The sequence below is a fragment of the Tamandua tetradactyla genome, chromosome 13 (genome assembly GCF_023851605.1).
Source record: "Tamandua tetradactyla isolate mTamTet1 chromosome 13, mTamTet1.pri, whole genome shotgun sequence".
In the NCBI taxonomy this organism is placed as follows: Eukaryota; Metazoa; Chordata; class Mammalia; order Pilosa; family Myrmecophagidae; genus Tamandua; species Tamandua tetradactyla.
The window spans coordinates 57,200,731-57,226,264 of record NC_135339.1 but is presented as its reverse complement, the minus strand read 5'-3'; the positions used below and the strand labels follow the sequence as shown (position 1 = coordinate 57,226,264).

Below are 25,534 nucleotides of genomic sequence, written 5' to 3'. Positions count from 1 at the left end.
GAAGGAAAAATATTTAAATGTAAAGCAGAAAGGGCTTCACTACAGCCATCCATTGCAAACAAATTATCTGGAATATACTGCATTAGGATTTTCCAACTATTTTAAATGCTGCTAGTTTCTGCTAGTTCATCCATGCTCTCATTTAATAGATAGTACTATTAAAACCATGGAGCTTTTTCTCTTTACCAGATTTATTTTCTTCAAACAGAAACTGGGATTGTGGAGAGCATCTAACTTTGCAAGATAGCTGACGATGGCTTATTTTAATGGGTACATTTCTGGGAGGTAGCTGAAAGGATAGTGCGTATATCAGAACAATGAACTTCCATTCTCAGCTTCAGCTTGCATATCAAATCTCGATCAAATCCTTACAAGAATGAAAATCATAATCTCATACAGTAGGTTATTTTACATGGGAAACTGAAGTTCAGAGAAGTTAAATAATTTGTTCAAGATAATGCTACCAGCAAGGGACAGAACTCTGGTGTTACTGTATTTCTGATTTCAAAGGCCAGGCTCTACTATATTGTATTGTCATTATTGTTTCAAGCTTGTTGCTTAAGGAAGCAACTACTATTTCAAAGGATCCCCAACAATTCTGTAACTTTCTGAAACCTACAGGCCCTAACAACTGAAAAATGCTAATTGAGGCTAGTTTTAAGTTGAGGCTTCCTTATACTGCTAAATGATATCCAGGTGACTCTCCCACCCTGCTCCTTCTAGGGTTTCCTTTCATGTTGTGGTGGATTAAGTCAGGACAGAATTTTCAGTGTGTATTTACAAATACTATACCAGCAGGAGAAACTGTAACTATCATACTCAAGACATTCTCCAGCACGCAGACTTAGTGTATCCTTGAAATCACTCAAGTCCTTCTGCAAATTATCTTGCATTTTGTTTTTACTCAAATTTTTCCCAAACTTCATTATAATTTCTCTCCAAAGTAGAGCTCACAAGGTTTAACTGCAACTTATTTATTATTATTATTTATTCCATTTGCATATTTTTTTTATTTACTAAAATGTGATTGGGAGAGGGCAGCAGAGTCTTATACCCAAGGTAATGGAAATGGTAGTTGAATGGTTTTGCTTTAGCTGAACCCTCTGATTCACTTGGTTGTACTCCAAATGTGCTCATGGCTTAGACTCACTGCTATAATTGCAAGAATGTAAACACTTTATAGCCTCCTTCTCTTCAGTTCACTTTTAAGTTCACATATCCACTATTTTATGTTCTCCTAAATCAATTTATCTAATGCAGTATACTACTTCTAACACTAACTTTAAATTAATATACCAAATATTTCCAAACATAGTCACATATTTTATCTTTACAAATCTCTTAAGTGAGTTTTATGTACACATCACTTCCTTTTCTACTGATACTCATTAAAAAGGTCAGTTAAACAATTATCAGAGAACAAAGCAAAGCAAAGTTCCAGATAGGCGGTCAAATAACAAGGGCTCTGAAAATACAAGTGAGCTTATATTGGATCTGGAAGATCAAACTTGATTTCTGTTAATAACAGAAGTATCCACAGCATCTAAACCAACAAAATTCCCAGACGTGATGCAGCCTTCCTGCCTATAAGATGTCATCACATACATGCAAGTGACACATACATACATGTCAGCCCTTCTGAGTTCTCTTAGCTTTTACTGGTGAGGAATATAATTTAACATATGATAAATTGGACATGTTTATCAAAGAAATGAGTGGAAAATTAATCTGTTCTACATACAATAATAAGAAATCAATTTTCCTATCACGTGATATATAGAACCATATATTTGGAAAATGTTTAGATGTTTGATAGCTATGTTAGATGTTTATTTGAGAGCTATGGATCCCTATTATCAGGGAAATTTGTATTCAGCAGTAAAGCACAACAATATTAGAGCAAGTAGGTATGAAATTAGAACAATTTTCATTGGATCTATTTGTGTGTATACATTCCTATATACAATATTTAGTTACAGAATTGTTTAGACTGTATTTCATTTTTACGTGGGTAGTAAGCAGGAGCACAGGTGTATATTTCTTTTTAGATTTTAAAGTCTGGCATTAACTATTTCAGTTAAAAGTACTTTTTATATACAAGGATGCTTTAGGAAAAGATCCTAATGCTCACTCTTTAGGAAGTACAAATGGCCTAAAATTTAATGCAGTTTGACATAATTTTAGAGTAAATAATGTAAAGGTTAAACAAAATTTTTAAGCAAGAAAAACCATAAAAGAAAATATTAATAAAATTAAAAACTTCTCTTAATTAAATATATCATAAAGTAAAAAGCCAAACCATTAAGAAAAAAGAGAGCTTTAATACATATAACTGACAAAAGGAAGTATAGAGAACTTCTAAACAGTGTCAGACAATGCATTAGAAAAATGAACAAAAGACATGGAAAGACATTCCACAGGAAAGGAAATACCAATGGCCAACGAACCTATGAAAAGAACTACAACCTTGTTAGAAATCAGGAAATGTAAATTAAACCAACCAGATTGGAAAAATATTTTTTAAAATACAAATTATTAAAGATGTGACAAAATAGGAACTTCTATACATTGCTGTTAGGTGTCTACATCGGTACAATCACTTTAGAAAACAGTTTGTTAATATCTAGTAAAGCTGAAGCTGAATTCAATCTACCAATTCCAGTCCCAAATATATATTCTAGAGCAGTGGTTCTCAAAGTGTGGTCACTTGACTCAGTAGCATCAGTATCACCTGGAAACTTATAGAAAAGAAATTATCAGGCCCTACCACAGACCTACCGAATTAGAAATTCTTGTTGTGGGACTTAGCAATCTGTTTTAATAAATGCTCCAAGTGATTCTAATGCACAAAAAAAGTTTGAGAACCACTGTCTTGGAAAGAAATTCCTGCACATGTACACCAGAAGATATGTACAAGAATATTCATAACAATGTGGTTTGCAATAGCAAAATGTGGAAATAACCCAAATATGCATAGGAGAATTATGGCATTTTTATACAATGGAATTCCACATAGAAGTGAAAGTAAATCTATTACAGCTACAAGTATGAACCTGGATTTATCTCTCAAAATAATTAACAGTAAGGAAGCAAGATTGTAGAAGAATATATAAATATGATCTGATTTACATAAAGCTGAAGAACATGCACAAGTAAATAATACATTGTTAGTGACATAAACATGAGGTAAACTTACAAAAGAAGAGAGGGAATAATAAACACAAAATGAATGGTTCTTACCTCTAGGGGGAAAGAAAGGGAATGCAATTAAGAACTGGCACAGAGAAGCCTTCCAAGGTACTGGTAGTATTCTATTTTTTGAGATGGTGTTAAAAAATAAGAGTTCATTTTATTATTTTATTTTTCTTCAGAACTGAAACACATGCATTATATATATATTTATTTCTTTATGTATGAAGTATTTCAAAATTAAAAGGTTTAAAAATAAAACTCATCTACATCATTATTTTCAATAAGTGGTCCAAGAAAAAAATTTTTGTTATTGCTCATTTTTCAGGAGGTGAGGAAAAATGTACTCCTACTTACCTAAAATCTACTTTAATTTCTTCATTCCAGCAAGGATGAGATCCACTTGCAGTATTAGTTTGGTATACAATGTGTTGAAAAGAAACTTCCACAAAAGGGTGTACAATATCCTGAAAGACATATTAAATATTGACTAGGTCTTTGTAATATTTTTGTATGGCTGGTAAAGGTAGAAGGCTAGGAAATTAATTGGTTGCTGGCTACCAATTTCAAACATCATCATTCATTAATTAATGTAATAAATATTTATTGGTTCTTATTCTATACAAAGTACATTACTAGAATTCTAAGATAACTGAAACTCTCCCTTAAAGACTTTACTTTCCCTTGAGGGAATTTACATAAAGTTCTTCAACTTTTGCAAATCAAATCATATTTATATATTCTTCTACAATCTTGCTTCTTCATTCTTAATGATTTTGAGAGATAAATCCAGGTTCATGTTTGTAGCTGTTTTAGATTTATTTTCACTTCTGTATAAAATTTCATTGTATAAAAATGCCATAATTCATACTTTCTCTCAGGCACATAGGAAAAATAAACAGGTAAACAAACAATTACAATGAAATGTGAGAAGTAAAACAGTAGAAATACAAGCAAGGTGTAACAGTTAGGAAAGGGAATGACTAATTTTCAGAGGTGAGGAAAAGGAAGATTTCACTGAGAAAATATTGCTTGAGCTTGGGTTCTGAAGCAGTAACAATATGAGGATGTGTGGAGGCCTTTCCAGACAAAGGAAAGGACATTCATAGAGGCTTGCTGGGACAAACTGTAGTACCATACAGCTGTGGGTGGGTGGAGAGAAAAGAGACTGATTGGTTAGGCAAAGGTCAGATTATTAAGGAGTGTGTAGTCATCCTAAGGAACCTCTACCTTGTTGTATAGACCCTAAAAGTAGGGAATGAAATGGTTAGAATTATAAAGAAAGCCTTCATTGTGTTATGGAAAGTGAATTGGAAACCAAGAGATTAGATGGAGAGTTCTATCAGAAATCAGTTGCAATTCAATCCAAACACAATGAATCTGCATTTTATAGAAGTGTTAAATACTTATCTCATTTAAGATGTCATCTGAGGTTACTGTTTTGATTGTTTCTTTATGTCGGAGACGAGATACAGACGATATCAAGTAAGTAGGCATATCTAAGGCTCTTAAGGAAGAACAAGATAAAGATACACTTTAATTAACATTAATACAGGTTGTGGTGGGAGTGGGTGGGTTTTGCCTAGGTTATCGAGATATATAATCAATAACCCTCCCTCTTACAGGGTTTGCTTTGATTTCCTCGTACTGTAGGTGGCTGGAGCTAAACACTTGATAACCACTATTCTCCAAGCATGATTGCTAAGTGCTGAACTATGGACAGGATCCATCTATGATAAAGTTTTCACTGGTCCTCAGCAAAAGGAGAAAAAAAAGGAAAATGATATTTTCAGATTATATTTCTATTTTTTTTGGTGTTAAAATGTTCTTTCTTTCAGAAAATGATGATTATGGAAAGTGGTGGTGTCCTCATTTCATAAAAAAGTTAGCCTCTGAAATGGACATTTGTCTTGAGAATATTCAATCTTATTAGATGAGTAAAGTTGTATTTGTAAACATAGACCTTTAAGAGTTTAATTATAGATTAGTAGCTAGTCAGCAAAAAGTTTGTTTTTCATACGTAAAATTCATAGGATGTGATAAATGTAAGATAAGCAAGTAGTGTGTATGTGTGTTAAACACAGACAGAGAGGGATATCTAATATTCCTAAGGTTACTAAATATTAATGATATAATAATAATATACAAGACTAAAAACATATGAGGCACTCAATACTATAAGACTATGTTATACTATAGGATAATAATACTATACATATACATGAGCATTTAATATTCATAAGGCCTTAATTTAGCTACCTAAATGGTACTCATTCTGGCCCCATGCACCCTCTGCTCAAGGAACAACTAAAACCCACTGAGTGACTGCCAAAGAGATGGATGAGATTCAATTCTTGGAGAAGTCACCTAAAACAAGTCTGAAACAGGAAGTGCAGGGTTTAACTGTAGCAATTCTGATATTCCAAATTTGCTTTATAGCCTTCCTGGGCCTAATATAAAAGTAGTGTTCCATCAACTCTTTCCAGTACTGAGAGGGGACAGTGACAGGGAATAGTACAGCTGACAGCAACACTTCAGAAGTTTTCACAATAGGGATCAAAGACAAAAGGCAATTATTTTATATAGCAGGAGAAAGGGAGCATGTGACAAACATGCAAAAATGTATATGTTATTGAAGTTACTTCTGGGAATCTCAAACTTCTGAAACTGTTAATATTTGGTAATGACAGTAAGTTTGACTATTCCAATGAAGATTTCAACTTCCATTCAGTTTAAGGCTATGAAGTATTAATGAAGTACAAAATTTTACAAATAGGATAGTATGAAAATTTAGGACATTTAAGATAGATCTTTTGCAACTCTTAAAAATTGGTACATACTGCCTTACCTATTGACTGTGGTTTTCCTGGTTGGAATATTATAGGCCCTCAGTATTCTGACAAGAATCTTAATCTCTCCATGAGATATAGTCTGTGCTACAACTTTTTTCCTTTCTTTCCTCTGAGGCTTTAACTTTCTTCGTCGTTCCATAAGCTTACAAACTGCATGTGTCAACTGCCTAAAAAGTAAAAAAAAAAAAAAAAATAGCTCTATATACACAAAGTAACCTAATTTTAAAAGAGATTAATTTTTAAAATCAATTATTGTAAATAAGGCCATTATTATGAACCATATTCTCTCCGTTACAGAGAAGACAAAGTTGTCTTAAACCCAAGGAAGGAATCTTCTAAGCACTGAAAGGAAAAGATGCTGTGTTCTCTCATGTTAAGAGAGAATGTGATTGCTCTATGTCCTTTGGGTATAGGACCCAAGAAAAGATACAGACATGGAAAGAAAAAGCAATGAAAAATGTTGCTTTTTCAGAAAACTGTTCATTGTTCAGGAATCCTTTTTTGAAAGTTATTGGGTACTCAAATTTTCTACATGGTTTTGAAACAGTAGTTACTAGTCACACAGGCTGACAACCCTGGCAACAAAACAAATGGGATTATAGCTTTATGGTCACTCCAGTTTTCTACCAAGGACTGAAAATAAAACATAATAGATTTCGACTTCTTAAACCAATTGAAACCTTTTTGAAAATATTAAGGATCTGAAAGTGGCCTCTAGGAAGGTTAACTAGAGACATGTTCTTACATCTAAGTTTCATAAATAGAATTATATGGGAATTGATTACTTCAGCAAAGGTTTCTTCAATTCCGCTTATGAACTGCAGTATCCTTATACCACTGAGGATGGTTGGTTTTGAAAGGGGGAGATTATCTGTTTAGCATGTGGTGCTACAAGCAATGGCTTTTCCAGTAGTAGTCCCAGGATAGGAAAATCTAAGGGCAAAACTATTTTAGGACAATGGTATTCCTTTTATTTTTCTTTCTTTCCCTAAACACTATCAGTAAGAAGAGGATGAAGAAATACCTTAAAATACTCTACAATTGAAACATATAACATGTAGTTAGGTCCAAAAAGCAACTTTTAAATGACTGCATATATTTTCAGGTACTATATTTCACTTTGTGCCCTAAAACTTCGTCTTGTGATATGTGACAATATAAAAAACAGAGAACATATTAAAGGACTATGAAGGCATTAATTTAACTTAACTTTATTATCAACTTAATTTAGCTTAAGTTTTATACTAAATTTATTACTTAAAATAATTTTAATATGTACCTTGTAGATACAATTTCTTCATAATCAGTCACGATATTTGATAAGTTATATCTGTTAACTTTGACAATTCCTTTCACTATCAACCTTCGCATCTATGAAAATAAACAATAAAAATTTAAAGAAGCACACATAGTTTATATTTTAAGGTTAAGTTTTTATAATGCTGTTGGCTCTATTTTTTACTCTTAATTTTTGCAAGCAATGAATGGAAAGAGAGATCAGATGATTGAAAATATGGCCTGTTTGCTACCACTACTAAAATCATTCCTAACTCTTACATTAATGTCACAAGTCAAGTTCTTTTCTTTCCATTTTTTTGCCCTTCCACATTCATTTCATCCTAAACCTTTGCTCTCATCTTTTTCCCCACCTAATCCACAGTATATAGGGACAGAAATAGTCTTCCTAATGCAGATTGAAGTGAATCTGTTTCTACAATAGCCAGTTGTAATGTATGAGAATCTTGATCCACAAAACCCAAAAGCCAAGAAACATCATCACACTTCTCTGTGTCTTTGGATCAGTTCTATTTTGTCTTTAAGCCATCCTCCTGCCAGCGTGGCAAGAAATTCAGTGCTCATACAGAGTCATTTCCCTAAGCCCTTGCTACTTGCAGAAACCACTGGCCCTGGTTCCTCCAAGGACTCTCAAAATCTTCTTTTTAGTCTCAGGGAATTCCTCCTTGTGCCTCTAACCCCTTTGCAAAGGAGTTAGACTTTCAGATATTAAACCACAAAATGTGTCTGGAGGCCATTTTCTGCTTTCTGTCCTGTCACAAATCATCCCAGAGACAATGTAAACTAGAGTCTTATTACCAGCTTGAAAGGGGTGTGGGTGGGGAGGTGGAGGGATACAGAAAAAACATAACTTCTACAAATTATGCTGTCACACGGATACCAAATTCTTTCCCATGAGGTCACCGAGCCCTCTGACCCTATTGCCATCCCACTCTTCTCTCCCTCTGCTTCTTCCCCCTTGGCATCATGCAGACTGAGCCTCATGCTGCTCCTCCCACAGGCCAGGTACACTACTGCTTCTGAGTTTTCACATCTGCATCCGTCGGGTTGGAATGTTTTTCCCCCCAGGAAACTCCAAGGACAGCTACCTCACCTCCTTCAGGTCTTTTGCTGAAGTGTCCTTCTCATGGGCTTTCCTTGACCACCTTATTTAAAACTGCTCCCCCTGCCAGTGCCCCCATCCTCTTTTCCTACTTTATTTTTCATAGCACATTTCACTCTATAACAACTACTAATGTCTTGTTCATTATCTGACTACCCCACTAAATATTTGCTCCACAAGGGTAGGGATTTTAGTCTGTTTTGCTCACTGCTGTACTCCCAATGTCTAGTATAATGCCTGGTTTATAGCAAGTGCTCGATAAATATTTGTTGGATAAATTAATGAAAGGGAGAGATGGAGGAGATGCATTAGCCTCTTAGATGCAAACAGTTCTGCAAAATTTTATCTAGTAATCTTTGAGACTGCTGGGACTCCATTCTCTACCGCTACTACATTGGCCTTAATCACCACTAATCCCCAGTAACACAGCAGGAAGTTTAATGCACATAACCCATTGTTTTATGAGTTCCTGCCACAGCACAATCCAAACATCTTATTCGACTCAGGAGCACATGTTTCCAGAATCTGTAATTACAGCAGTTATCCCTTGAAGCTACTAAACTTGTAGTTGTAAACTATCCTCAGCCAGCATGAAATCTTCACAAGTTGAATTCTAACCACAAAATTTGCTTAACGTTTCTTCCCAGAATTTCTCCATGATGTTCACAACATCTTCAGACTTCTGTTCTCTGTAACCCCTTTCTGATACTCTGCTATTCTCCCTCTTGGACTCCCACATACATAAGAAAAGAGAAATGGTAAGAAGGATGTGTGTTCTCTTTTCTTTCTTTTTTTAACTTTTTTAGTTGTATAGTATAACATATATACAAAGCAAAGAAATTAAAAAGCAATAGTTTTCCAAGTACTCTTCAACACATGGTTACAGGACAGATCCCAGAGTTTGCCGTGGGTTACCATACGATCCTCTCAGATTTTTTCTTCTAGTTGAATATAGGAGGCTAGAGAACTTAAATATTTTTTTTATCATCACAATCGACCTTTTTTCCTTCTTTATTGTGAAAAATAACATATATACAAAAAAGCTATAAATTTCAAAGCACAGCACCACAATTAGTTGTAGAACATATTTCAGACTGACATGGGTTATAATTTCACAATTTTAGGTTTTTACTTCTAGCTGCTCTAAAATACTGGAGACCAAAAGAGGTATCAACTTAATGATTCAGCATTCATATCCATTTGTTAAATCCTATCTTCACTGCACAACTCCACCATCACCTTTGATCTTTCCATCCCTCTCTTTAAGGGTGTTTGGGCTATGGCAATTCTAAATTTTTGATATTGGAAGAATCTGTCACTAATATGGGGTAGGGAGATGGAACTAGCTGATGTTTTTGAGGTGTGTTCTCTTTTCTTATGGACAAGAACAGTTCTTTATTTCCCAAAAGCTAGAAAAGAGTAGATAGGAGAGGAAAGTGAGTGGGGAAAAATACCTGCCAGTGATAAAAGGGGCGCTTTCACACCCAGAACAGCTACAGTGGTCTATTTTTACTACCCCATAGTAAGAGAATACAAACTGGTGTAGCATTTGAAGTTTGATTTCAATTGCCACTCACATCTGAAGTATAACAAGGCAGGTATTGTTATTGTCTGTCTTTATTCAAGAAGAAAGCGGGATTCAGAGATTAGGTTACTTGCCCAATGGCATACATAGTAGTTAGAACAAGTCTTGCGATGCCTGGCTGGGGCTCTTCTAACTACACCATGGTTTCTTCTCACCTATCCCCATATAGGATCTGGAGTGTATCTCTTAGATCTTTACATGACTCTTTTTGCATTCTTTTTAACTTACCCTATAAGGTTGCTCTGGTTAGCAAAGACTATGCTCTTTGATGAGATCCTACTTTTGCATGAGTCTTAGAAATCACCTCAGCCCTATAGTTTCTATTTTTTTTTTTTTATTAATTTTGCAAACATTTATCAGATTTTTTTTTTAGTGAAGGGCTGGGCACTGCAGATCTACAGATACAGCCCCTGTACTCCAGAAGCTTAGAGTGGAATGATGAGGAACCAGTGGAAAGATATGAGGAATGCAATTCCATGAGGGAGTATAACTCAAAACTGGTTAAGGCTTTGCTACAGTGTTCTGTAAATTTTAAATATTTGACTTTGGATTGAAGCACAACTGTTCTCTAATCCTTTCTGTCTGTTTCTCATAGCTCCTTCATCCCTTCATCTCCTGAATTGCTATGTCTATGGTATTATGAAGCTCCTGTAAATAGGGATTCTGAAAAAATGCTGACATAGCTCTCAAAGTGAACTTTTTGGATCAAAGAAGAGATGGACGTTTTTTGATGTCGAAATCCATTTTCAAGAAAAAAGTCATAACATGTTTTATTAATGAATTTCTGTCACCTGAAATCTCTGCATCAACAATGTACATCAAGATTTACTGATGGTATGTAGCTCTGAAAAGGAAGTCTGAAAAAAACCAAAACTCTTCAGTGATCAGAAAGAGGCAATGGGTAAGTGTACATGTCTATTTGACTCACAGGAAAGAGTATAATCCATGTATCCAGCAAACCAGTTTTCACAAAAGTAAATGGATAATTATACTAATATTGTCTCATCAGTTGCAACAAAGGAATGCCACTAATGCAAAGTGCTAATAATAGAGGAAACTACGCTTGTGAGGGTATAAGGGAACTCTGTATTTTATGCATGATTTTTCTGTAACTTCTCTAAATAAAGAAGTAAACAAATGAAAAAAGTAAATGCAAATATTTGATAATTCTTTCATTGTTGTTACCTTATTCAAAAAATTGGCAGAATTAATCCTTTGTGCAGTAATAGAATTCAACTCTGAAATGGATATATCATTGACTATCTGTCTTTCATATTCCTAAACAGAAAATTAAGTTAGTTTCACTTCTTGGAAGTAACAAATCGTTCATAACAGAGAGTTACATGCTGTAATAAAATATTAACTATTCATTTCAGCTCCTGTGTAGGAGGGTATTGGTAACATTCTGGCATTGACAGAAAAACATTTCTTTCACATTCTCCCACTGAGAATTTCCTGTGTTATACAGTCCTATATTTTATCCTTTAATTTTTGGGGGGAGGTGCATGGTCTGGGAGGCTTTAATTTTATTCTAGTAACATATATAGGACCTAAAATTCCCCCCCTTTAACCACATTCATATATATAACTCAGTACTATTAATTATACTCATAATATTGTGCTACCATCACCACCACCCATTTCCAAAAACTAACCATTAAATTCCCCATTTCCACTCTCAGCCCAGCTTCTGGTAACCTATATTTTAGATTCTAACTCTATGAGTTTGCTAGTTCTAATCACTTCACATCAGTGAGATCATACAATATCTGTCCTTTTGTATCTGGCTTATTTCACTCAATATACTATCTTCAAGGCTCATCCATGGTGTATATATATACCCCGCACTTTGTTATCCATTCATTGGTTGATGGACACGTGGGTTATTTTCATCTTTTGGCATTTGTGAATAATGCTACTATGAACATCAGGGTGCAAACAAGTGTTTGAGTCCCTGCTTTCAATTCTTTTTCCCCACTGATTTGTAATGGCCCAACTGTCAAATATAAATTTTCACATATATATAATAAGTCTGTTGGGCTCCCTCTATACTATTTTACTGCTTTAGAACTGGATTTCATTTACAGATTAGTTGGAGGAGAATTGCCATCTTACAATGTTGAATCTTCCTATCCAGTGAACATTTTTTTTTCAGATTTTCTTTTACATATTCAAAAATGTTTTATACTTTTCTTTCTTAAGTTTTTGCATATATTTTATTAAATATATTCCTATGTATCTTGTGCTTTTTATTGATATTGCAAATGTTATCTTTTTTAATATTACTTTTTTGAGTGGGTTTTTACTGGTTTATAGGTTGCTATTAATTTATTTTTTCAAAATTTTCAAACACAGAAAAGTAGGAAAATTATGAAAATCCATATTCTCATTCCTTAGATTAATATTTTGCTATAATCATCTGTCTCTCTTTTATTTCTTCTTTCTTTATTTATTGCTAAAACATTTCAAAGTAAATTTCAGATATCCATCCCAAATAAACACTTTAGCATGAATCTCCAAAAACTAAGGACATGCTTCTATGCAACCACAATGACTAATCACAGCCAACAAAATGAACAGTTACTTCCCAATATTATTTAATGTCCAATCTATATTAAAATTTTACCAGTTGCCTCAAATTATCAATGTTTTTTTCAGCTGTTCTTTTCCCCTCCAAACCAGGACCTAATAAAAGATCATGTGTTCCCTTAGTTAAGTTTCTTTAGTCTCTTTTAATCTAGGATATTCTGTTCCTTTTTAAAAAACAACTTTTTTTAAGAGATCAACATAATTGCTCTTGCAAGGCGGTTGTTTATTTAATGTATTTCTCTATCCTTTATATTTGGTGTTAACTAGAAATTAGTCTAAAGTCTTAGATTCAGATTACACATTTCTGGCAAGGATGCTTCAGAGGTATTGCTGTGTGCTTTGTCTCTTAATCGGTGTATTAAATTTTATTGCTATTGTAATAAATTACCACAAATTTAGTAGCTTGAAACAGTGCAAATTTATCTCACAGTTTCATAGGTCAGAAATCTCTGGTTTTTCTGCTCTTGGCTTCACAAGGCAAAAATCAAGGTGTAGGCTTGCTGGGTTCTTACTGGGAGGCTCTGGAAGAACCAGATTTTAAGCTCATTATGTTTATGGAGGAATCTAGTTCCTTGTGGTTGTAGGACCGACATCCTGTTTCCCTCTGTATGTCAGTTGGATGCCACCTTTATCTCTCAGAGGCCTCTCTCTAGTCTTTGCATGTAGGCCTTGAAATCTCAGAGCCAGCAACTACACTTCAGATCTTTCTCACACTTGGAACTCTCTCATTCCCCCTACTGTCTCTTCTCTTCCCAGCTTTCTTCTCTTCCCAGTTGGAGAAAATTTTCTGCTTTTAAAGGCTCATATGATTATATAGGGCCCATTTACCTAATCTACCTATATTAGGGGATGTAACAGTTACATATTCACTGGGATTAGGGTGTAGATATCTTTGGGGGACCATCATATTGCTTATCACAATTAATAAGATTAAGTTTGATTACTGATCCAGATGGCAGGCATCAGACTTCTCCACTGTAAAGGTAGGTTTCCTTTTGTAATAAGTAGCTATTCACTTTAAAATATGGATATTAAATACAATGAGTTTATTAGCTGTGACAGTTTGCTGTACATTCTCTTGTGTTTTCCATGTAGACAACCATTTTCTGCAAACAAGAGAGTTTGGTCTCTTCTTTCTTAACTCTAATTTCTCCCTTCCCTTCCTTCCTTGTCTTATTGCATTATCACCTGCTGGCAAACAGGGGAGATGATAGTGGACATCCTTATCAAACTGTTGGCAATAATAGGAAAGCTTCTAATATTTAGCCATCAAGAATAATGTTTGTGTAAAGGTCCCTGAGAAAATGGATATGTGATTCTCATACCAAACTCAGTTGTAAAGCCACATAGATAATAGGGATTGTAAGAAAACAGATTTCCCAGAATACAAAGCTGGAGACAGAGAATTTGATCAGGGACATATGGGTACTAGCTATTTCTTCTCTTCGAGCAAGATATGGCCTTGATGACCCTAACATGGATTCAAGAACAGAAGAGTCTAATGTTTGTAAACATTCCTTTAAATGGAAGTTCATTTACAATATAAGTGTAAATTCTTTTAGGATGGCGATTTAAACTTTGCATGTAAAAGGCCAATGTATAGGAAGAATAGTGCTATTTTTTCAGCTCTGGTAAAACTGTACTCTTGTGGACAGTGCCACAAGATGCTTACTCCCTATCAGGATATAAGGGCCCAGGGAAAAAACCCACAAAAACTGCACAATTTGTTGCAATTTTCCTGTCCTGTTTCTATATGATTCTGTGTCCCTGGTCAATCCGATTTAGAACATAATCTTATCATCTAGTGGGTGTGTAGGTGGGCCACTGCCCCCACCTACCTTCAACCCACCCAATTCTACAATTCACTTGAAATACCTCATCTCATCAGCAGAAAAATCCAAAATGTTAAAACATTTTTTACCAGGCTAAAGTAGTTCCTTTCTGATTCTAGTATGTGCAGTTCTTCAACATGAATAAGCACTGAATTTTATTAAATGCCCTTTTTTGGCACTTATTAAGTGGATCACATTTTTTTTTTCTTTCCTTAATTCTGTTAATGTGACGAATTATATTAATAGAGCTTCTAATTAAATTAGCTCTGGGGTCTGGAAATAAACCCTACAAGATTATAATGTATAATTATATATTTATATACAATACATTGTTAAATTTAACATTTTATTTATATTTTTATACCTCTACTTATAAATGAGATTGATCTAAAATGATCATTCCTTGTACTCCTTGCCTAATTTTGGTATGAAGTCACATCAACCTCAGAAGTGAGCTGGGTTACTTCCCTTCCTTTTCTGTTCTCTAAATAGTTTGTATGAGACAAAGGAAGTTAGTTTTGAAAAGTAGGGACAGTTCCTCTTCATTTGATTTTATATCCCCAACTATGCTGAGCATTGTGCTTTGCCAATAGTATTTTATTGATGTATACAATTGGATTCCATCAGTGCCAGATGTAGCAGGAAGACATGAAAAGCTTTCTAGCAATTCTAAATTAGGCCTTCACACAGCAGTTTATTAACTAATGTTCCAGCGGTGTCAAAAGGAGATTAACTATAGTGAAAGTAAGTTAAAAAATGCTTTTCAGGGCAGCAACGGTGGCTCAGTGGTAGAGTTCTCGCCTGCCATGGTGGAGATTGGGGTTCCCGTCGTCTGCTCATGTTTAAAAAAAAAATGCTTTCTAAAGCCAAATATTAATTGGTCTGTGAATACCCATTTGTGAATAAACACATTTCCACTAACCCATGTTAATGAGAATAATAAAGAATTATCTATAAATCCTGTCCACAATGACATAATACTTTTATATTCTTACTGGTGGAGAAATGACAATGTCATAGAAAAATCATTCATTTGCATTTCCCCTTTCACCTCTGAGTCAGTGGAAGAGTTTCTCAGATAATCCCATTTAGTTCAGACCACGAGTGTCCTTCCATTGAACTTAAATGTACTGAGTCCTGTATGGATTTGTTTTCTTTTTCTTCCTCTCTTTCTCTTTCTTTTTCCACCTTTCTTTCTTCTTTCTTTCTTCTCTCCCTCCATTCCTACCCTTCTGAATTTAGAATGTAAAAGCTCAACGGGGGATGAGTTGCAACGATAAGAACATACGTTATTCCATACTTTTTAAAATAGTTTTTACTATTTTTAATTTTAAGTGGTTTATTGCAATCTCCCATCATCCAGGATAAAATGAAATCAAATATCAAAGAGTTCATCAGTTTTTTCCTTATCAAATAATAATTTAATTATTATATCAAATAATAATTTGATAACAATTCACAAAGTTAAATTGATAAACCAATTAAAACTGAATTTACAGAAGACATTTACTCTTTCTGGCTCATAAGATGTATAAACCACAATCTTCTCCATCAAAATCTGGTATCTTTCCTTAAATTGACTGCTAACACTTTGCACTGGAAATTCTACCTTACAAGTATTTTCTTCAGAGAAAGAAAAACAATTCCTTTTTTCTTGAACCATCTTTTTTTGCAAGTTCAATTGCTAGTATTACTACAATTTGTTATTCTCACAGGAATCTCTCTTATTATAAGAAAGTGGTATGGTGTTAAATATTTAACAACTGTTCTGTGAGGAATGGGAAGGAAATATCCCATTTGCAGCATTTGCTGAAATACGGGTAAATACTCCCCCAAGAGGCCAATTCAAGCAACTGAGGTGCTATCACTGAAGGTGGTGTGGAAGAGATGTACACAATGGGCTCTTACTAATTGGTGCCAGTCGGCTCGAGGATACCACTGAATAAAATGCACTTTTTTTCCTCTACATTTTAAAGTTTCTAAATTGACATGTGTCTTAGAATTAATGTGTATTTTTAATGTGATAGCGTTTCTACCCCTAATCTCCTAAAGCTGCTTTTAAATTGATGATGCATTTCACAGTAACAAAAATATAATGTTTACATAAATTTAGAATATACCAAAAAGATTTTGCATGTGAAACAGATTGGACAACAGCTAAGCTGGGAAGCCACACCAAGGACTTTCTGTAATTTGGGAGAGCTGTACATTTTTTATGCCAAAAGGGAAGGAAAAAACATCTGTCTACAGATTTTAATTTTTTTAAAAAGTAATTAAGTTAAGATAGTTTTAAAGCTGCAAAATATTAACTTTCTAAAACTGTAAACCATATTCAAATGAAAACCAGGTACCTGGAACACTAAATCTGGAATCTCTTTATCATAGAGGGGCATTTGCTGAAGAAGGAAAACATCCAATTGGCCTGCATTTCTAAGCTGCAATAACTGGAAACGTTTATTCTTTTTCATTTCTTCTTCTGAAACAAAATTAACTTCATCTTGCAACTGTTCAAGACGAAAATACTTTGGAATATCCTGCCCCTTATGTTTCATGTACTGTAAAACATAAATAACGTCAAATCTTTACTTAAAAGATTAATATTTTAAAAATTAAAGAATTATTCCAAAACACCATTTTCTCTTCAACTCTGAGATGTGAGAGATGCCATATATAGTAGAAACAGAACAACTGAATCTATACAGGAACAAAACCTGCAAAAAATACAGGATCCAGTCTATATGGGTTCCCAAACTTTTCCTGGTCAAGAGTTACATAGAAAACGGTAATATTTGTATTGCATACTGGGTTAAAAGATGAGAGTGCTCCTATCTGGTTGCCCTTAGGGCTGAGAAAGAATCAACATTTCTGCATACCAATTTCAGCACATCAGTTGGGAAGCTCTGATCTAGGAAAACTTAATTGCAGTAACTTACTGATGTGTTTCTTTTTTCAACAAATGCAAATATGAGTGTATGTTACATGAAAGAAAAATTGTTAGTTGCCATCAAAGATAAAGATTTAATAGCTGTAGCTACACAAAGAAAGAAAGAAAGGTAAGAGACATGGGTGAATAACTATAGTAAAGAGTTCATAAATAAAATAAAAAGTTGAAAAGAGGGCAAGGAAAGAGGTACTCATGTCTAGCTGATGTTACCAGGGAAGCTTTATCAGACACGCAGGATGAGTAAAATAGCTCCCTGTGGTGCCTTTGAGGCAGAAGGAAAGGCATGAAGAAAGGTATGTAGAAAGCATATTTGGGACACACAGAACAGTTCAGTTGGCTATAATGGAGTAGAAGTGACCAGATAAATAAATGATGGAGTCTTTGAGGGAAGGGGTGCGTCTATAAGTCATCTTTATTTCCTCAGCTTCTACTAATTTGGCTACTGCACATAGTAGATGTATAATAGATTGTGAGACTGAAGGTAAGCCTGCAGAATGTGCTGTGGGCTGCTAAGTGGTGGCAGAGTACCAACCATCAGGCCTAAAGTAATAATCGTTTCAACAGCTGAATTTCTAACTGAATTTCAACTGTAAAGTGGTTGAAACTATATTTCTTCTCAGATGCACATTCATATAGCCCCTAGTGCCTAGAAAGATATATAGCAAACTTTGGGAATGTATAGAATATATTTATGGTATTAATATTTACTATAATTTACCATAATAAATTCCATTAAATCTGAATATTCTGGATTATTTGGATCAATTTTAACTTCATTTGCCCATTCAGAAAGCTTCTGGTTATTAATGAACCATGGAATTCCAGGAATGCCTCGTGCATCTACATTTCTTAGCACACTAAGAAAAAGAAAATACTTAGTGAATTTTCATAAAACATGCAAGTTATACCTATTTTATACAGGGTAAAAACTATTCATTCCCCATATTTAAGGATAAACCTATCCACGCTTTGTACGTAAGGATAAAATAGAAGGTTTAGATGTTTATCTCTCTTGATTCTTCTTACATTCTAACTTGTATCACAGCTTTTTGATGTATGTCTATTCTTCCTTAAGAGACAATAAGCTTGACAAGGGTAAAGTCTGTAAATATTCATATTTATCTCCTCTCAGCTTTGTAGCAAAAATACATTTGATGCCTAAATGAACAGTGCATATTTGACAAATACGTTCTGAACTAATAAGCATAGTAACTTATTACATATTTTCTTTTCACAGGATGCAGGGTGTTGAAATTTAATTTAAAATGTCTCTTTAAGCAAAATTAAGAAAGTTCACAACAGTACAAACAACCTTTAGGCTATATCATTACAGCTGAAACATTATAGAGAGTAATACAATTCACTGGATAATATTGTCTGAGGAGTATTTTTGTTTGTTCATATTGAGATCATCCTCAGAAGCTGGCGAGCTGTAAAAAAGTGGGCTAGACTGACCACGTATCCCTTGTGACCTGGGCTGTAGGCTAAGTGCAGAAGGAATTTAACCCCAAAAAGTAAGGACTTCTTTAAAGCCATCAATTAGCCACGCCATTTAGTATCTTCATATATACTTTGTCTCTCCATGTGTAATTAGAGGAGTTTAGAGGAGTTTGGACTATGTTCTTTACAATGTACTCAAAATTCTAATCCTTAAAGCAGTATTACAAGAATACAGTTGCAACACAGAATCAATAACGTCTTAGAAAAAAAGTGGATATAAATTTTATAGTCTCCTTTCTACCAATATTTGTTCATATTTCTATGTGAAATACTGTTTTTTGAAGATTTTTTAAGATATTGTTGATAAAGCCAATACCTCCTTAGATACTTGATCTAAGCAAAATTATGAATAGATGAAGTTTGATTATTCCTCCTTTAAATTACTTTTCCTGCTCTCATGTTTGAATTGAGTTAGTGTCTTTGTCATCAGAGACCTCTAGGACCTGATACAATGGACATCATCATGTAATAACTATGCTTTCTCATAGAAACAGTCTTAGCCTAGATTCCTTAGAAAATAGAGCCTGAGGCAAAGCTTAAGTGTTAATGAATACATTATGGAAAACGTATACCATTAAATACTAAAAGAAAAAGGAGTTATAATTGGATTTCAACATAGTCCCATAATTTCTGCCTTGGAGGAAGTAATGAAAACATCAAAACATCTCCTACTCTAGCTACAGTGAGTCCCCAACCTGTTCCTCTAAGTGCCCAATTGTAGGATATGGCAAAATTCCTTTGTCATCTGCAGCCCAGCCCCCTCCATAACCAACTGCAACACCATCTCTTAGGCTCAAGACCATTCAGACAATTGAAGATTTTTCACTTTTAGAAAGAGAGCTGGAAGTACTGCATAAGGGGCATACGAAATCCTTTGATTATTATTCTGTCTAATGTTGTCCTGAAATTTACATCTTATTTCAGTCAAAAGAATCAAAGTGTAGCATGGTCCTGAGAAAGAGGCACTCTTTAATTTTGGAAGGTTTCTAGACACATGACCTCCACCTAAACATGAGGCCAAAGGTATCTTTTAAAAGCTGAAATATTTACTCAGGATGACACTGTGAGTTTGATATGGAATGATATGTGAGGAATGATATGTAAAATAGAAAAATAGAAAAGTTAATAAAAATGAAATTAACAAAAACAATTTCATTAAGAAAATCGTAAAAATACAATACTTAGGAATAAATTTAACCAAAGCAGTGCAGAGCTTGCACACTGAACAAAACATTGTTGAAATTAAAGAAGATCTAAATAAGGGAAAGAGATATGTTCACATATCAGGAAGACTTCATATTGTTAAGATGGCAATACTCCACAAATTGATCTAAAGACACAACACAGTCCCAATCAAAATCCCAGTGGCATTTTAAAAAACAGAGATGGATAAGATGATCTTGACATTCATATGAGAATTCAAAGGACTCAGCATAGATAAAAATCTTGAAAAAAAAAAAAGAACAAAGGTGAAGGATCCATTCTTCCTTATTTAAAACTCACTACACAGCTGCAGTAATTAAGATGGAGTGGTAGTGGTGCAATAGTGGCTCAGCAGACAGAATTCTTACCTGCCATGCCGCTGGTGCCTGCCCAAGCAAAAAAAAAAAGATGAGTAGTAGTGACATATAGATCATAAAGTTGATGGCCAGAAATAAACATTTATACTTATTATCAGCTGGTTATTGAGAAGGGGCCAAAACAATTCAATGGGGGAAAAATGCCATTTCAACAAATGGCACCAACTGAATATCCACATACACAAGAATGAAGTTGGACCTTTTCCTTACATTATAAATAAAAATCAACTCAAAAAATGGGATCAAAAACCTAAATTTAAGAGCTAAAGCTATAACATAATACTGAGAAGAAATCATAGTAGTAAATCTTTGTGACACTGGATTTGGAAATGTTTTCTTAGATACAACACCAAAAGCACAAGTGACAAAAGAAAAAAAAACATAAATTGTATCACACAAAAATTAAACACTTTTGTGCTGCAGATGATACCATGGAGAAAGTAAAAAAAAATTTCCAAATAAGAATACAAATGATTAATAAGCACATTTAAAGATATTCAACATGAGTAGCCAGTAGGGAATGCATATCAAAACCACAATGAGATACCACTGCACATGCACTAGAATGATGATAATAAAATAGATAGATAATAACAAGTAATGGTGAGGGTATGGAGAAATTGGAACCCTCATACATTGCTGATGGGAACATAAAATGCTATACCCACTTTGGAAAACAATCTGGAAGTTCTTCAAAAAATTAAACAGTATTATCATATGATCCAGCAATTCCACTCCTAGATATATATCCATGAAAAATGAAAACATAAGTCCACCAAAACCTTTTATATGAATGTTCACAGCAGCATATTCTTAATAGCCAAAAGGTGGAAACAACCCAAATGTCCATCAATTATGAACAGATAAATAAAATGTGGTAAATCCATGCAATAGGATATAACTCAACAATAGAAGGAATGAAGTTCTAACACATGCTACAACATGGCTGAACCTTGGCAACACTATACTAAACAAAAGGAACCAATCACAAAAGTATCATTGGGAGATTCTATTTATATGAAAATTCAAGAATAGGCAAATCTATAGACAACAGAGAGTAGATTAGTGGTTTCTCAGGGTGGGGAAATGGGGAGTGACTGCTAATGGGTAAGGCTTTCTTTTTGGGCTGATAAAAATGTTCTTAAAATGTGGTGATAACAGCAGAACTCTGTAGAATATATGAAAACTTTAAATGGGTGAATTTTATGGTATGTGAATAAAATTTCAATAACGGTGTTAAAAAATAAGCACTTAAAATATAAGTGGGCTCAAAACTAAGTAAACATTCTTATGAACCTGAATAGAAAAGAAAAGCAGGTGGTAGGTAGGGATAGACTTGTGAGCCTGCTGGGCTCCAGGTCTTAGAGCAGTGGTATTTGAGAGTTTAGTTCCTATGGGATGTAAGGGACTAAATATATCCCTTGTGTGACAGAGGACCAGAACTAGGCATACCAATTAGAAGTCAAAGTCTTGGGTGGGATTTAACTACTTAAATAAAGAGGTCTTAAAAACTGTGATCCTCACCACTGCCAAGAGTTACAGCTTTGAGAAAGGATACAAACAACGCCTCATCACAAGGAACAGAGCCAAGCTACCTGCTGGCCCAGTATCAGGAACTGTGGTATGTCTAAAAGCAACAGGTGTCTGCCTATCAGGCAGGTGTCTCCAATAGATATTATAAGAGCCACTTCTAGATTTAGGTTCAAGACCAAAAGGGGCGAGTACAGAGGGAGAGAGAACAAAAATAACCAAAACCATTCAATTCAAAATAACCTCAAAGTTCTCAAATTTAAAATGATCCTGCTAACCAAAAATTCATTGCATGCATAACAACCATGCTCATAAAAATAGCCAGTAGGACTTCCTGGAAGATGGCGGCTTAGTAAGACGCGCGGATCTTAGTTTCTTCTCCAGGACACCTACTAGGGGAGTAGAAACGATACAGAAAGCGCCCAAAGCCACAACAGAGATAAAAAAGACAGCGTACCCCATCCTGGAACGGCTGGCTGGCTGAGAGAAGCAGCTCGGGTGAGATCGCCGAGGCGCGCGGGCCTTACCGGGAGGGGTGGCAAGCGGCCGGAGTTACTCCCTTCCCCCTTCCTGGGCCGGCTGGGAGAATTGGAGAGGCGGTCTCCTGAAACCAAGGCAGCTGGCGCCCACACCACGCGCAGCCCCCCCGGACAAACTGAGAGAATTGGATCGGAAATCCCCAGGCCGTGGAGAACGGTGACGGGTGGGGGAGGCCCCTTCCAAACCCGTGACTCCCGGGGAACGTGCACTCTCTCGGGTGGGCCGCTGCCGCCAGCGCCCTCCCGCCATGCCTGTCGCCCAGGCCCGACTAGGAAATTCGGACGGGCTCTTTCCTGGGCTGCGGCGACCAGCAACCCTCCCTGCGTTCGGACCCTGGGCCGGCTCAAGCCGCTTCGGCTAGCGAACCCCCAGGACGGCAAGAGTTTTCCAAAGTTTAAGGTCCCACAGCACCTTTTACTGGTGGGACCCGCAGACAAACGTGTGCCACGAGCGCCACCTACTGGGCAGGATAAGAAAAACAGAACCCAGAGATTTCACAGAAAAATATTACAACCTTGCTGGGTCCAACACCAAGAGAAATCTGAATAAATGCCCAGACGCCAGCAGCAGAAGATAACTGTCCACGCTCAAAAGATTGAGAATATGGCTCAGTCAAAGGAACAAACCAATAGCTCAAATGAGACACAAGAGCTGAGACAACTAATGCTGAATATACGAACAGAAATGGAAAACCTCTTCAAAAATGAAATCGATAAATTGAGGGAGGACATGAAGAGGACATGGGCTGAACATAAAGAAGAAATAGAAAAACTGAAAAAACAAATCACAGAACTTATGGAAGTGAAGGATAAAGTAGAAAAGATGGAAAAAACAATGGATACCTACAATGATAGATTTAAAGAGACAGAAGATAGAATTAGTGATTTGGAGGATGAAACATCTGAATTCCAAAAAGAAACAGAAACTATAGGGAAAAGAATGGAAAAATTTGAACAGGGTATCAGGGAACTCAAGAACAATATGAACCGCACAAATATACGTGTTGTGGGTGTCCCAGAAGGAGAAGAGAAGGGAAAAGGAGGAGAAAAACTAATGGAAGAAATTATCACTGAAAATTTCCCAACTCTTATGAAAGACCTAAAATTACAGATCCAAGAAGTGCAGCGCACCCCAAAGAGATTAGACCCAAATAGGTGTTCTCCAAGACACTTACTAGTTAGAATGTCAGAGGTCAAAGAGAAAGAGAAGATCTTGAAAGCAGCAAGAGAAAAACAATCCATTACATACAAGGGAAACCCAATAAGACTTTGTGTAGATTTCTCAGCAGAAACCATGGAAGCTAGAAGACAGTGGGATGATATATTTAAAATACTAAAAGAGAAAAACTGCCAACCAAGACTCCTATATCCAGCAAAATTATCCTTCAAAAATGAGGGAGAAATTAAAACATTCTCAGACAAAAAGTCACTGAAAGAATTTGTGACCAAGAGACCAGCTCTGCAAGAAATACTAAAGGGAGCACTAGAGTCAGATACAAAAAGACAGAAGAGAGAGATATGGAAAAGAGTGTAGAAAGAAGGAAAATCAGATATGATATATATAATACAAAAGGCAAAATGTTAGAGGAAAATATTATCCAAACAGTAATAACACTAAATGTCAATGGACTGAATTCCCCAATCAAAAGACATAGATTGGCAGAATGGATTAAAAAACAGGATCCTTCTATATGCTGTCTACAGGAAACACATCTTAGACCCAAAGATAAACATAGGTTGAAAGTGAAAGGTTGGGAAAAGATATTTCATGCAAATAACAACCAGAAAAGAGCAGGAGTGGCTATACTAATATCCAACAAATTAGACTTCAAATGTAAAACAGTTAAAAGAGACAAAGAAGGACACTATATACTAATAAAAGGAACAATTAAACAAGAAGACATAACAATCATAAATATTTACGCACCGAATCAGAATGCCCCAAAATACGTGAGGAATATACTGCAAACACTGAAAAGGGAAATAGACTCATATACCATAATAGTTGGAGACTTCAACTCACCACTCTCATCAAGGGACAGAACATCTAGACAGAGGATCAACAAAGAAATAGAGAATCTGAATATTACTATAAATGAACTAGACTTAATAGACATTTATAGGACATTACATCCCACAACAGCAGGATACACCTTTTTCTCAAGTGCTCATGGATCATTCTCAAAGATAGACCATATGCTGGTCACAAAGCAAGTCTTAACAAATTTAAAAAGATTGAAATCTTACACAACACTTTCTCGGACCATAAAGGAATGATGTTGGAAATCAATAATAGGCAGAGTGCCAGAAAATTCACAAATACGTGGAGGCTCAACAACACACTCCTAAACAACGACTGGGTCAAAGAAGAAATTGCAAGAGAAATTAGCAAATACCTCGAGGCGAATGAAAATGAAAACACAACATATCAAAACTTATGGGACGCAGCAAAGGCAGTGCTAAGAGGGAAATTTATTGCTCTAAATGCCTATATCAGAAAAGAAGAAAAGGCAAAAATTCAGGAATTAACTATCCATTTGGAAGAACTGGAGAAAGAACAGCAAGCTAACCCCAAAGCAAGCAAAAGGAAAGAAATAACAAAGATTAGAGCACAAATAAATGAAATTGAAAACATGAAAACAATAGAGAAAATCAATAAGGCCAGAAGTTGGTTCTATGAGAAAATCAATAAGATTGATGGGCCCTTAGCAAGATTGACAAAAAGAAGAAGAGAGAGGATGCAAATAAATAAGATCAGAAATGGAAGAGGAGACATAACTACTGACCTCACAGAAATAAAGGAGGTAATAACAGGATACTATGAACAACTTTACGCTAATAAATACAACAATTTAGAGGAAATGGATGGGTTCCTGGAAAGACATGAACAACCAACTTTGACTCAAGAAGACATAGATGACCTCAACAAACCAATCACAAGTAAAGAAATTGAATTAGTCATTCAAAAGCTTCCTAAAAAGAAAAGTCCAGGACCA

General features: G+C 35.2%; 1 protein-coding gene and 1 long non-coding RNA gene across 11 annotated transcripts in view; one reads left to right on the top strand and one right to left on the bottom strand.

The window, feature by feature from the left end:
• The window catches only part of CC2D2B (coiled-coil and C2 domain containing 2B), a 153,673-nt gene that overhangs the window by 32,689 nt on the left and 95,450 nt on the right, over nt 1-25,534 (bottom strand). For 7 of the 8 annotated variants that reach the window (XR_013161646.1, XM_077125557.1, XM_077125562.1 and 4 more), the window contains 7 exons: nt 18,108-18,246; nt 16,797-17,000; nt 11,210-11,302; nt 7,321-7,412; nt 6,038-6,208; nt 4,602-4,696; nt 3,547-3,658 (listed from right to left, as the gene is read on the bottom strand). Coding sequence is in view for 6 of the 8 variants with exons in the window: in XM_077125557.1 (XP_076981672.1) it covers nt 3,547-3,658; nt 4,602-4,696; nt 6,038-6,208; nt 7,321-7,412; nt 11,210-11,302; nt 16,797-17,000; nt 18,108-18,246 (906 nt within the window). In the remaining 2 variants the exon portion in view is untranslated. Of the gene's footprint in view, nt 1-3,240; nt 3,309-3,546; nt 3,659-4,601; nt 4,697-6,037; nt 6,209-7,320; nt 7,413-11,209; nt 11,303-16,796; nt 17,001-18,107; nt 18,247-25,534 lie in introns of those variants that run through there. The other variant, XM_077125563.1, reaches the window with a different exon arrangement.
• LOC143654058 (uncharacterized) overlaps nt 8,240-25,534 on the top strand; it is a 38,812-nt gene continuing 21,517 nt past the window's right edge. For 2 of the 3 annotated variants that reach the window (XR_013161654.1, XR_013161653.1), the window contains exons 1-2: nt 8,240-8,342; nt 10,620-10,925. This is a non-coding gene — a long non-coding RNA (uncharacterized LOC143654058). Of the gene's footprint in view, nt 8,343-10,619; nt 10,926-16,830; nt 17,061-25,534 lie in introns of those variants that run through there. The other variant, XR_013161652.1, reaches the window with a different exon arrangement.